Below are 14,595 nucleotides of genomic sequence, written 5' to 3'. Positions count from 1 at the left end.
TAACATTAGTTCCTATTGAAGAAAAGGATTATCCCACAAGTACAAATAACATTTTTTTTACAGAAACAAAAATATAATTGTGTGATAAGGATTAGTGTTTGCTATGTGAAAAGTAGCCCTGAGGTTTAACTTTCAGGCATCAAAGGCTCAACACACCTGGCTTGTACAGATAAAAGTAACAATCCATCTTTCTTAGGTTTTTTTTTTTTTGCCTCATCTGACTTAAGGTAAAAAAGTTTCATCTGTCCATAATATCGTAACTATTTTAAATGAATAATTTATATTTACTTTTATGTACCTTAATTTTAATAGTCTGTGCTATTTAATTTTTAGACAAGTATTTGTTTGTATGTGTATATAATAAAATTCACATTTGCTTGCTATATTTTCCATATTAAAATTAATAGTACATTATTTGTTGTTAATAGTTGTTACTATTTATTTTATAGATACCCTATAACTGCTACATTTAAGCATAAGATAAATACTATTTTAAAATATAGCATGACAAAAAAATAATAATTTCCATTGAATTCTTTCTCTTCCTCCAAATGTTAGAATTCTATTATTTCCTTGGTGTTAGCTATATATCTGTCTGTGAGGGCAAGGGACAAACATATTGGTTTGAATTTTCATTCCATTTTATTCTTGCCTATGAATAACTCCTAACAGATTTATTATCATCTAGATCAGGGGTGAAATTCAGCGGGTTCTGACAGGTTCTGGAGAACTGGTAGCGGAAATTTTGAGTAGTTCGGAGAACCAGCAAATACCTTCTCTGGCTGGCCCCACAGTGGGGTGGGAATGGAGATTTTGTAATATCCTTCCCCTGGAATGGGGAGGGAATGGGGATTTTTGCAATTTCTTTCCCCTGGCACGCCCACCAAGCCACACCCACAGAACCGGTAGTAAAAAATATTGAATTTCACGGACCTAGATCAGGCATGTCCAACCTCCTGCCTATAGGCCACAGTTGATGCTGGACAGCAAGTAATGTTCCCTGTAACTTGCCTATTTCTATGGCACAGTGCATCATTCTATTTTTGCTGTCCATGTGAAAAATAAGTGTTGCCAACAAGCACCAGAACAAGTCAAAACCTTTCAAATACCTATTTGTGTAATCACTGTATGTAAGAGGGCTATTTATTTGTATTGTTAATTATTATATGCTCTGCAGTAGGCAACTGAAAATCTTAAAATTTATCTGTGAGTTTAGCAAGTTTATTTCAAAGTTTATAGTGATTGTGAGATCATGGTGGCTGCAATCACAGTCCATGAACTATTAACTAGATTGGAGAAGATGAAAAACTTCTAACAGGAAACTCACCCATAGTTACCTTACAGTATAGCTATACGAGTTTGTAATATAATAACAATTAAGAAATCAGCATCAAGTTACAGATTTTCTACCTAGCTGTGGAATTGATCCAGAAATGTATATATGTCAAACAGACATCATTAAGTCCAAAGCAAAGAAGAGTTTTGAGACCATATCCTAACACTTCAGAGGTGCATGCATGTTTCCCTGGCAGCCTGTAACTCAGTTTCTTAGTGGCATAATTCAGAAAGCATGCCATTTTACATGTTGAGTTGAGTTTATTATATTTCTATGCCGCCCTATTCCCCGGAGGGGACTCAGGGCGGCTCACAACCAAGTCAGGGGGGGTACAAATAAGAAAAAGAGCACGAACAACAATACCACAATTTAAAACACTCAACAACCATACCATTTGAGGGGGGACAAAAAACTTATTAGCCCCAGGCCTGTTGGAACAGCCAGGTTTTAAGGGCTTTGCGGAAGGCCTGGAGGGTGGTGAGGGTCCGAATCTCCACGGGGAGTTCATTCCAAAGGGCCGGAGCAGCCACAGAGAAGGCCCTCCTCCAGGTGGTCGCCAGTCGGCATTGGCCAGTAGATGGAATTCGGAGGAGGCCTAATCTGTGGGATCTAATCGGTCTATTGAAGGTAATTTGCAGTAGGCGGTCTCTCAAGTACCCAGGTCCAATACCATGAAGGGCTTTGTATGCAACAGACTTCCCTAGACTGGCCCACACTTTGTAACATGCAGCACTGCAGCAGATATTGGGACCAGAATCATATGCCAGGGAAGCCATGAATCTTCCTGCGCCCACTTCCTGGAGATCATAAGACTATTGTGAAAAGAAAGTCACAATGGAGCAAAAACTGGAACCATTTCCTTTGGGATGCACAGGGGTGGTGGTAATTTAGTATGATGCAATAAAAAGGCAGCCCTTGGGAAAAGATAAAAGTTGTATCAAGGAAACCTTGATACATTATTTTTATTTCAAAACACCGATGACCCAAATATATCTATGACAGTTCTTAATATAAAACAAGCAATAAAATAGATTGATTTTTTGAAAAGAACAAAAACTGAAAATATTATTCAAGATCAGCCTTGAACCAGATATTTGTGAAAATGAAGACTAACATTGTCAAAAGAAAACAGTCTTAAAAATAAATCAAGCCATCATTCAAACAAAGAATAGAGAAAATCTGGAGAATAGAAAGCCTCCAAAAGAGAACTGCTTTTAGCCTTACGTAGAGTGAACAAAATAAAACACAAAAATTGCATTGACTTTTACAGCAATATAAGTAGAATAGTTACATAGTTATTGTGTAGATATATAACTCTAGCTATGCAACAGTCACTAAAACATTTCCATAATAGCTTCTTAGGTTTTCTGAAATGAAAATATTTCTAAGTGTTCTTGGATTTTATGTATCCATTTTTTTCTGTATCAAGGAGAAACCTGCCAATAGCAATAGTACTTAGATTTATATATGGCTTCCCAGTGTTTTACAGCTCTCTCTAAGTGGTTTACAGAGTCAGCATATTACCCCAACAATCTGGGTCCTCATTTTATTGACCTCGGAAGGATGGAACGCTGAGTCAACCTTGAGCAAGGTGAGGTTCGATCTGCCAACTGCTGGCAGTCAGTGATCAGCAGAATTAGCCTGCAATACTGTATCTAACCACTGTGGCTCTTTGAAACTTAGTAATGTGATAATGCAATACTTTATTCATACAGTAAATACACAAGATACACAAATAAGGTAACAAATATATTAATTTATATTACTTTATGATTCATGATTTCAGTACTGATTCTAAGTACTGAATCTAGAAGAAATAAAACATTGATAATCAACTCACTGAACTTGCCTACCAGAATATTTTATAAATTTATTAACGGAAGTAACATGGAGAGATTCTAATCTACTAACTGTATTGTATGTACACATGGAATGAAATATTTACAGACAGCAAGCTATTGAAAAGTATTAGATTTATGGTCTTCAGTTTGCTTTAACAAGTCACTCTAGAGAGTGATCTCTTTGCAAATATGGAATTTATAAAACATCTCAAGCCTTTAAAAATCCATGGGAAATCAGCATGGCATCTTGGGGAATTTCTGTGGAAATATATCAACCTTTTAAGGTTTCGTAGAGGGAATAAAAGATGACATCCAGACACAGAAAGCGAATCTACTGTGTGAACTGAATGCCAATGACTAAAATCATAGAAGTATATCTTAGAATTGTTTTCAAAGGCAGAAATAATTAATTATGCGCATTAATAACTTATTTAAATTCTTTTGCTTCTTTATGAAACTAAAAGGAGTCCTTCTCTGTATTTCACAGCCTTAGTTGCAATTTAGATTTAGCAGGATTCAATTATATATAATTTTAGATTACATGTGTAGCCTCTAATTATTCTTTTCAAGCACTTTATTTCCTCTCTGATCTGTGTTTTAAGTTCTTTTCAGAAGTTAGAACCTGACAGATGTGAAGTACTGAAATAATCACACAAAATGTGTATCTACATGTTCTAAAGTATTACGACTTCTAAATGCATATTTCTAATATTCCATGAATTTCATAAGACTGTCAACTCATAAAGCAGTCCTGGCCTGCTCTTGAGTAATCTAAATGCCCTTAGAAAGATGGAATTATATAAAATGTCTTTAAATTAATTTACTATACAGCTAGTAAAATTTCATATGGTCTTAAGCACTTACATATATATGGCACGTATAAATTTGTATTTATAAAAATACAAATCCAATCAGAAGATAATGACAAATGTATTCTGCAAATGACTGAGAAAAGTTTATGCAGAACTCTCAGCAGATTAGGTAGCAGTTTCCATACTCTTTAGGAAAGAAATTGATCAAGTTTTTTATATACACAGTAGACATTAATTGCTCAATATTCTATAGCACAATATGTATCAAATAAACTCAAACAATAAAACATATTTAATGGAGCCACCCTATTTTCAAGGTAATGGTTCTGCCTAAAATGGAAGAATATCTAAGACAAAAACTTTTCAGAAGCATACAAGGTATGATTTCAGATATGAAAATTGTAATCTTGGATATCTGGAAATGTCTTACCTAAAGATATCTTTGGCAGATATTGACTCTCTAAAATTATGATTACATTCCTTATAAAATAAATACCAGGAACCAACCTGCTAACATTTTAAGGATTTCTAGCAAGCTTAGAGGGACATGAATTGATATGTATCTTTTTTCCTTTGTAACTCTTTATTTTGGGCATTTTACCCTAGTTGGAACTGTGTTGTCCACAACTAGCAACAAAAAAGAGCGTGCATGTGTGAGAAAAGTGTGTGTGTGTGTGTGTGTGTGTGTGTGTACGTACACTAGTTTCAAAACTGTTGAAAATGTTCTAAAGAGCAAAAGAACCAAAGACAATGAAGGAAATGGTCTAAAGAACAAAATTTGGTTGTAAATAGTTAACGAGGGTTTTATGATATCCTTTGGGAAGACTTTCATTTTTGCTGATATCTAAAACAGTGCCTTATTCTTCTCATGTATAGGGGGGGAAAAAACATTGTTAGGTTTAAAAATCAAGATGGAGTTAGATGAATACATTTTCTATATAATACTAATCAGTTTGAAGCAGACATACTAATGCTTACTACAAACCCATGAAATTAATGCAATTTAAATAGGTTGTAATTAAAGTGTATCATTGGCTAGTTAGTTTACTTAATAGATCTAATTATTCCTTCAGCAGTTTTATGTATATGTATAATTTCATAAACAAACTAGATAAACTCTCTCTCTCTCCCTCTCCCTTGTTTTGAAGTCTTTAGCACTATTAAGATATTTCTGCTAGAGGAAAAAATATGCTTTTAAGCTCAATCTTATTTTGTAAAGTGAACCACCAAATCAACTCCACGAAGCTATATATGTAATAAGTATTATTGGAATTATATAATCCTGTAACTGACCTGAAGACCATCATGAAAATAAAGAACCCTTAAAGAGATTGGTGACCTCATTTAATCAAACATTTTGCATCTAACCTTGAAAATTGTTTTATATATTACACCAAGATGAAATAATTTGCATGCATTATTTCTTGTTAAAATCAAAAGCAAAGCAATGATTTTCAATTTCAGTTTCCTTATTACCAGTTCTATTTATATGTGTTTTGATTTAATGCATATAAAGTAATTGTTTTCCCAGATATATTCAGCACATATTATCATGATTGTAAATTAATTATTTTATCTAATTTATTATACTTTAAAACACCATCTTGTTAATAGGTAGGTTTTACTGTCTGAACTGGAACTGAACCAAAGTGCCAAACTTCTCTCAGTTTATACCAGCTATACAATCATTTAATACTTCAGTCATTGATGAATTTTAATTGGACTAAATGAAATGTATGATTCCACTTTCTAGCATAAACATTTCGAGTTAGTAAGAATACTAGCAATAAATATGGAATGATATATGAAGTAAAGCATGGTCACAATAAAGTATAAGAAAGGAGAGGGAGTGTAATAAAAGGAATTGCAGCAGCACACATTTGTAAAATAAAGATGAGTGAAACAAAGTGGCTTTACAATTCTTGTGGACAAAGAAGAAACATGTTTCAAAGAAATTTACCTGCCAGCATAATTGCGGCAGCTGCACCATCTAATCTCTATCAGTCATAATCTGGAAAAGTGCCACTTTTTATTAGCCAGGTAATAGAGGGACTGAAATTATTTATACAAGCCCATGTGAACCACTCCGCTTGCTCCAGTGCATTCTGATGACTTAATTAGATAGTCAGTGTAACACATGTGGCTTTTCAGTCAGGTTCATCACAAAAGGCCAGTTCATCAAAGGACAAGATTTGTGCAATATACAACTATTTCAGAAATACAGATTTTTCATTAAGCATCATGCAGCTGACTATGCTTCTTGCTTGTCACCATCTATTCAGGCAATTAAATAAAAACTCATGCAGGATAAACTAAGGCTAATAAAGAGACCTTGAATTGAAGTGCAGCTGGCAATCTTTCCTTTATTAGGACCTGGCAGCGTCTATAGTGACAGCATGTACAAGGCAAGGCATGTCGGTTGGTTTCTTATTCTTACTCCCTTTGCTTTTTAGTATCTGCCATTTTGGGGCATGACATTTTGGCTGATAGAATTTCCAGCCCTTTGTTATCCTCACAAAAAGGGAAAGAATAAACAAAGGTCACATTTAGAGCTAGAGAAAATGAAACATTCAAAAGGCATTGACAATTTCTATGTGTCAATCAAGATGACAAGCAAGAAGACAATTGTATAGCTGAAAAAAAAGACAGCAATATATATTTCTTTTTAAAGCTATTGTTTCTAACCTTTTAAATAGCATGACAGACATATTTCAGAAAAGATAAATACTAAATTTCATAGATTTATCAATGAATCTTTTTGTTGCTTTTGTTCAATACATATCTACAGCTGGCCTCTAAGAAAATATTTGCCAAGATCAAAAATGAAGAGAAATCAAACAATGAAGGCTTTTCATAATCCTTAGAAATATTTATGGAAGATATACACCATGTTAGACATGTATCTTGTTATTGTAGTCTTCAATTTAAAATAGAAGTTTGATATTTATCTTTTAAATTTATGCTGTTACAAATAATTGTCTTTTCAACTACAATATAGTATACAGGTTTTAGGCTCAGTTTTATTCTCTTACATGATGTAATATAATATAATGTAAAAATACAACATGACAGGTGTTTTTTTTGGTTTAATCAGCATTTAAAAAAATTATAGTCATCTCATAAATATAACTACTTCATACAGCCTAATGATATCAAATTTCCATGGTCTCATAGAGTTATTTCTCTCTTTCTCTCTCTCTCTCTCTCTCATACACATATACACACACAACAGTATACATGAAATATTTATATGAAACATTCAATGTATGAAATATTCAGTGCAGTTTACTATTACATTAAAGAATTATGAAGTATTTTATAGAGTCGGACTCTAGAAGTCTTCTTTGGAGTCTTTTATAATTTCATATTGAACAGAAGGCTGTTGATCATAAAAAAGCAACATTTTTCCATTTGTTTCTTTTAAAAAGAAATAGCCCTAAATTACATGCAAACTTTGTACACTGGAATAAGCATTCTGAACATAAACAAAACTCTCCATCAGTAGTGATTCATGGATTACATTAGATTAACTCTAAAGTATGTTTGTCTCATGAGCTTCATTAATTACCAAAGATCATTAATCTTTATTACTTAGCTAATTCTAACTCTCACAGAAGGCAGAGTTCTCACCTTGATGAACTTTTCAACAATCTAACAGAAACTGGCAGAAGCAACATGATTGAATATGTTATTATCTTTTGTACTTATTGAAAACAAAAGTCTCCCAGCCATAAATGTCTTAAAAGAGACATTGTTATTCCAAGATAATATAATGATTACCAAAGCAGAAACTAGCACTCCAAAGAGAAATGTCAATTTGGGGCTATATACTCTTTATGTAAGAGACTATCAGGCTTATAAGAACTTTCAGTGTGATATGTTGTTTTCTACTCTTTACATAAATTAACATCATATTATATATTCTTGCCCTAAGAGCTTACATACCTCAGTCAATATGTCCATTCATTTGTGGAAAGTATTTGTACTTAAAAATGTATAAGTGATAATAAATAAATTTTAACTATCACATCAGTAGTGTTTTTGAAATTTCATATATTTTGATGAATTAAATCTTACCTGGAGTAAGTTGACCAAGCAGCTGATGGATCCAGGATAGGCTGAGTATGGCTCCCATGACAGTAAAAGAATAATGTTTCCATTTCATGTTGTGTCTGTTCTTGCATCCCATAAGTTCACCAGCACTTTCTACACTGTTATCTCTATTAATACATAAAATAACAGTTTTTATTGTTAGACAATAGATAAAAAAATACTATACCAAATTTAGTATAGGCAAATACACATTTTTTTTAAACCATCATTAAAAACATTTTGATTCTGAGCTTCTAGCCTGGTACCTTAACCACTACACCATTAGACCAACTAGCTATTATTATTTTTATTCTCTCAGTTCCATGAGTTTCAGCAGTTTAAAATCTAATTAATAAATAAGCCATTAAATAAAGTGTACATTTCACACTCTTAAATCACTTATACCTTCCAGACCAGACAATCATTAGATACTCACAAAGATGAAGGAAATTGAATTGTATAAAATGATGATACATCAAACAAACACACATACACACACACACACACACACACACAAATACATGTTCAGTGCAATAATTATTATTGTTGCTGCTTCTTGTGGTTTTCCTGTAGTTGTTCCAGGAAATCAGTCATTTGTATTTGTTGAGTTGTGTTTTCATAAAAAAATTATTTGATAGCAGACTGGGGTGAGCTGTTCTTAGGGAAGGAGACCTTTTGGTGAATTATTGAAAATAGTTCCTTAATAATGTACATGCAACAACATGCTGTATACATCCTATAAGATCTATTGAGTTCTGTTGTGGTTACTGCTTTGTATGATTGAACAACAAGGATAAACAATATTCAACTAAATGACTTTTCTGGAATGTTGAGACATTATGCAATATCTCACAAAAAGATTGCTAGACATGTTGTCTAATCACAAATAGTTGACAGGGTTGATAGGGTAGATGAAAGCACATATAAAACCTATTTATAAAAGAACAAGTTAGTCATTATCTATCATCCCTCGTATCTCTTTAAAATGCTCTCTATTTTTTTTTTTTTTTTTATGGATAAGAGCCACTGATGGGTTGCGGCTCCTGTTGCAACCGGTATGCTGCAACGGGAGCCGGGCATGCACCAAGGGCATGCATGCTGTGCATGCATGAGCACCCACCTCCTGAGACGCTCCAGGTGCTCGGCGGAGTGAAACTATTCTCCAAGGCACCTGAGGGTAGAACAAGAAGCAATGAGTAGAAACTAATCAAGGGGAGAAGCAACTTAGAACTGAGGAGAAATTTCCTGACAGTTAGAACAATTAATCAGTGGAACAGCTTGCCTCCAGAAGTTGTGAATGCCCCAACATTGGAAGTCTTTAAGAAGATGTTGGATAGCCATTTGTCTGAAACGGTATAGGGTTTCCTGCCTAGGCAGGTGGTTGGACTAGAACACCTCCAAGGTCCCTCCCAACTCTGCTATTGTATTGTATTGTATTGTATTGTATTGTATTGTATTGTATTGTATTGTATTGTATTGTATTGTATTGTATTGTATTGTATTGTATTGTATTGTATTGTATTGTATTGTATTGTATTGTTTAGGAAAAGATTTTTGTATATAAACAAAAATTATATCCAAGCTTCTAAACAGTGAAGTGTAAGGATGACTGAAATGAACAGCTTTATCAATAATATATGCTCCTAAAAGTTTGAAGTAACTAGTGCTTATTATAAATATAACTTCCAACAAGACATGCATTCTTGGAATCCTGAATTTGCAGATTCTTCTTCTACCATCCTGTTCTATTCACATTGCTTATTTTTCAGAGGCTATTGATCTGACATTGGAGCTACAAAATACAGAAAAATTATTGGATCTGATCTTGCTTCAGTAAGTATGAACCTTTTGTTAGAGCAGTTGACACATCTCATTCTAATCACCTGACAACTATCTCCTCTGAGAAAATAACTGGAAATGAACTATCTACAGTTTGCAGTTTTTAAATTAGAAATGACGAATTATTTCAGTTAGGATTACATCTATCCATAACAAAATATTATTATGTAGTCAAAATACATAATAAAGATTCCTTTGAAGTTAACGAGAATCATAGTGACAAGAATACATGTCCAGTTTTCTTGGCTGAAGTACAGAAGTGGTTGCTATTGGCATTTTCAACGACGCTTTTGACTAGCTTGTAGGCTTGATATTTATTGGTGATTTGTCATGCACATACTAATCAGGTACAAATCTTAGCTTTTTTTATTATTGATGGCATTTTTCAGGTCAGACAAGATTAATTATGTACTGTCACCTGGTTGAGTAGTCAAATTCATTAGAAAATCTTAATTATATTTTGGACTGATTTAGTTACTCTTCTGATATTTGATTATTTTGATATAATGTATTAATTTGGCTCTATTTTAATATTTTTACTCTAAGCAACTCTGAGTAGTGGGTGCTGGATGGTATACAAATCCAAATATATAAATAAATACATTCCTATTTTACCTTTTCTAAAAAACATATCCATTTTAAAATATTGTATATTTATCATGTTTAATTTTATGACAGAAAAATCATCATCTATTATAAAATACTTAACTCAGCTAGATTTAATGAGAAAAACATAGCTCACTGAGAAATTTCCCCTAAATTGTTATGTATGCATTCCAATTCAGTTAGCATGCTAAAATACTGCATAAAATATAAAAATTGAGATTCAGTGTTCTCTAAACTAAAAGAAATATCACAATCTGCACATATCCCATGTACTTAATCTTAAAGTCATTTTAAAATGTCTCTATTAAAATTAGATTAGGTAGATTACTTACAAGAAAGATACACTTGCACTTCTAGTATCTTTTATCTTGTGAATTCCAGAATAACAACAAAAAGCAAGTTAATATTTTTAGCTCCATAAATTCTAATATTCAATGTGGATTTACTTTCTTTTCCTTTTTTAAAATTTGTGTTGACTTTATTTGGGGATAGTTTATTAAAACTTTTTGTTGGGTTTTGCATTTTACATTAAGTCTTTTACTGGGCATAATGATATTGCCTCAAGCATGTCTACCCCAAATAAGTAACTGCTACTGAAATTTTTGTTTTTGTAGCAATATTATTTATATTATATCTATAATATATAAATTATATTATCAATTTTCAATGATGAAATATATTTATAAACCAATAGCTATATTCAGTTTTCTTTTAAAATATAAAATCATTTTCCAAAAGTATTTAAATCTATGGTAACATGCTTAATATATTCAGAAAGACCAGAGAGGAGTCCCTGCCTCATCACATTTCAATAACAATCTGATATATACCTAATTACCATTTGAGAGATTTTAAAGTCACACAGCAAAGCTTGGCAAGGACACAACCAGAAATTAAATTGTGCCCTGGAGCCACTGATGGACAATATAGCATTTTATTTAACTGACAAGATGCAAATACTAGAATATCCCTAGTGACTACAAAATAGGAATTAAGCAGCAAAATTTACCAGTCACTATCAATGTTGTTTCATACCTTCTTTAAATCCAAGAAAGCTTTTTCAAGGTTACATTTTTTTTTCTGATGAAGGAAATAAAACTCTTAGGTTACTGAATAACATTCTGTTCATTTACAAATCAAATTATATACAGAAGCACATAGAAGGCAACACAGATCTAAACTTCCCCAATTACCTATGGTTGGTGATAGGAATGTAAAGAATTGAAAGAAAATACAATGAATGAATGAATTATTGTAGAAAAAGTCAATTTTCCACAAGTCCACTGATCCGTAATCTAAAATAAACATTCATAGATGTCCTTGGTTTCAGAGTAACACTATTTAAATTTCCCTTTCCTTTGCTTATTTCAAATTTGCATTTCAAGTTTAAATATATAATTAGTATAGTACATCTTTGTATTTGTTTATTTATTTATGAAATTTATAGGTTGCCCCAATTCATTACAATTCTGGGTGACTTAAGAAAGGCAACATACAAACTGCTATAGAATAATAGCTATTACAATTCACTCCTAACTTAAAATAAAACCAATTTTATTTTATGCAATTCAGCTGAATTATCTCTAATTGCTCTGATACTCAATAACAGCAATCAAAAAAGTCATTTTTTCTTCATTAAAGTATACTATTAATAAAACAACAAAAATTGTTTTATTTTGAAAGCAAATGGAGGATGGTGCAGCATGGACTCTGTGTATGTATCAGAGGTGGGTTGCTCCCGGATCAGCCCAGATTGGCCTAACAGGTAGTGGCGACAGCAGGAGGCATGCATAGAGGCATCGTGTGAGCATGAGTGAACCGGTAGCGCCGGGATTTGAAACCCACCTCTGGTATGTATGTATATGTTAGCAAAACTATGTATTATTGACCTAAAAGAACAAAAGTATATAGATCTTCTAGTTGTTAAGAAATCATACTTTACATTGAAAAAAAATCACAAAGATCAGATTTCTATTTTTTTCAAAAATGTATAAATATTTCAGAACAGTCCTTCCTTAACAACTCTTTGTTCAGGAACTTTCAAAGTACAGTGGCACTGAACGAGTGGTACCTATGACTAGTTCTGGAAGTTCTGGCTGTACTAGCCTCCTCAAAGTCATGTGATTGCAATTTAGGTATTTGGCAATTGGCTCACAGTTTCAATAGTTTCAGTATACTGTGGTCACATGATTGTCACTTGCAACCTTTCCTGCTGGCTTCCCACAAGCAAGGTCTGTGGAGGAAATGCTGCAAGTTGCTCTAGCCCACCTTATAGCTAACTCCAATCTGCCACACTTGTACTAAGCCTTGCAGGCTTACCAATACACCCTTTTCCATCAAGCTCTCCCATGCTTGCACAATGCAATCTGCTTCACTTGGAAGAGCCATTTACTTTATTGCTGGCCTGCTAGTAAGTATCTAGGTCACATTTAATGACCCACAATCCTCATTTAACAATGTCAATGGGGAGAAATGGGATGCCCAGTCACCATCATTAACTGAGGATTACCTGTATTAAGGTTTACATGAGTTAAACTGACATTGGAGTTTTGTTTTGCATCAAATTCAACACATGGGGAGAAACTATGAAAAGAGAAAGAAGATGGCAGAAAGTAAAGAAATAGCTACCAATTAATTTCTGAAGGCTACACCAAGGAAAAGTTATAGGTATTTTAAGGATGATGTTTGTAAATATTTAGGATAAGAAATGTTTTATAATTATAAATTAAATCTAGTTTTCAGAAATTTATTTCCACATGGCCATGCCAAAAAGTTTATCAACGTCCTTATTATATCTATTTTAATACAAACCTAAGATTAGGTTTGTATTAACCTAAAGTTAGGTTAGGTATTAACCTAAATCCTAAAGTTAGGATTGAAAAATAAGGTTTTAAGTTCCCAAGGGAAGAATTTGAACAAAGATTTGTCGTGTGACTCAGGTCAGGGGTCCCCAACCATCTGGCCACAGCTCACTACCAGACTGTGGTCTGTTTGGAACTAGGCTGTATGAGCAACAAGTTGGAATGCACACACGCAGCTCGACTTGCATGAGCAACAGGCACACTGCTTGCATGAGTCAGTTCCCCTCTCTCCCTCCGCTGGACCAAGGTGAAAAGGTTGAGAACTGCTGCTTTGACTCATTGCCAAAGGTGGAAAAGCTCAACATTTAGCTCATCTGAACATAACACAAAGTTTATGGAAAGCCTCATAAATGAAATGTCCAAACATATAATTATACTCCATTCATGATTACAATTGACAGCATGTACCCTAGTGCTGTGCAGCTTATGACATGAAATTTAAGATATTGCAATTTTAATACATCTAGAAACTTCTCAACTGGAATAACTTTGCTTGAATAGTATTAGGGAAAAGAGAAGAAAAGAGCTGTTCTAAGCTGGAAAGAGAGGGGAATTATTCTAGAGCATCGTGGCTGTGTTTGAAAATATGTGTTTCCAGCTTCTGTCCTTAAAATATAAGAGAAAATCCCTTTCACCAGTGTGAGGGTGAGATATTAAGTATATTCTACCTGAAGTAGGTGGTCTCTAAATTTACAGAATGTCTAACCCAATACATTCAAGAAATGTTAAATGATAGCACCTTCGTGGAAAATTTGCTGTCATTAATTCAGCCATTTATATGGATTTTAAGTGATACACAGTAAATGAACCAATGAATCAAGCAGAGACATGAATGTAGTTAAGTAAGAATTATGAAATATTAAATTTTATCATATGCATTCCTATGGTCAGAAAATCTTCTAATTTAGGGGAAGAATATCTGAAGAAATAGTAAAGTTTCTCAATAGTGATTTCATTAAAACTAAAAAGTAAATTGTTGCTCGGTAAAGAAAAACTTTACATTCTAGACCAATCATAGACTCCCAAAATACTATTTAACTTTTCAGTACTGTATAAGGGTTACATTTAGAGTAGATAAATAGAATAATTAGAGTATTATTATTGGTGCCCAGTGTATTTAAAATATCTGTTTTGAAAACCATTATTTGTTCTATGTCAAATTTCAGAAAATATTAAGCTTCAGGTAGGTCTTGAACATATATCTTCAG

The 14,595-nt window shown here is 33.1% G+C and overlaps 1 protein-coding gene across 1 annotated transcript in view; it reads right to left on the bottom strand.

The window, feature by feature from the left end:
- The window catches only part of ROBO1 (roundabout guidance receptor 1), a 434,872-nt gene that overhangs the window by 384,258 nt on the left and 36,019 nt on the right, over positions 1-14,595 (bottom strand). The window contains exon 2 of the mRNA XM_014064019.2: positions 8,067-8,209. Within this exon, the coding sequence (XP_013919494.2) occupies positions 8,067-8,178 (112 nt within the window). The 5' untranslated portion in view covers positions 8,179-8,209. The remainder of the gene's footprint in view (positions 1-8,066; positions 8,210-14,595) is intronic.

This window comes from Thamnophis sirtalis, unplaced genomic scaffold (assembly GCF_051295495.1).
Source record: "Thamnophis sirtalis isolate CommonGarterSnake01/CBP01778 unplaced genomic scaffold, rThaSir2_p1.2 scaffold_8, whole genome shotgun sequence".
Classification (NCBI taxonomy): domain Eukaryota; kingdom Metazoa; phylum Chordata; class Lepidosauria; order Squamata; family Natricidae; genus Thamnophis; species Thamnophis sirtalis.
Note: the sequence above shows the minus strand (reverse complement) of the source record. Positions and strands in the feature narration are given on the sequence as shown.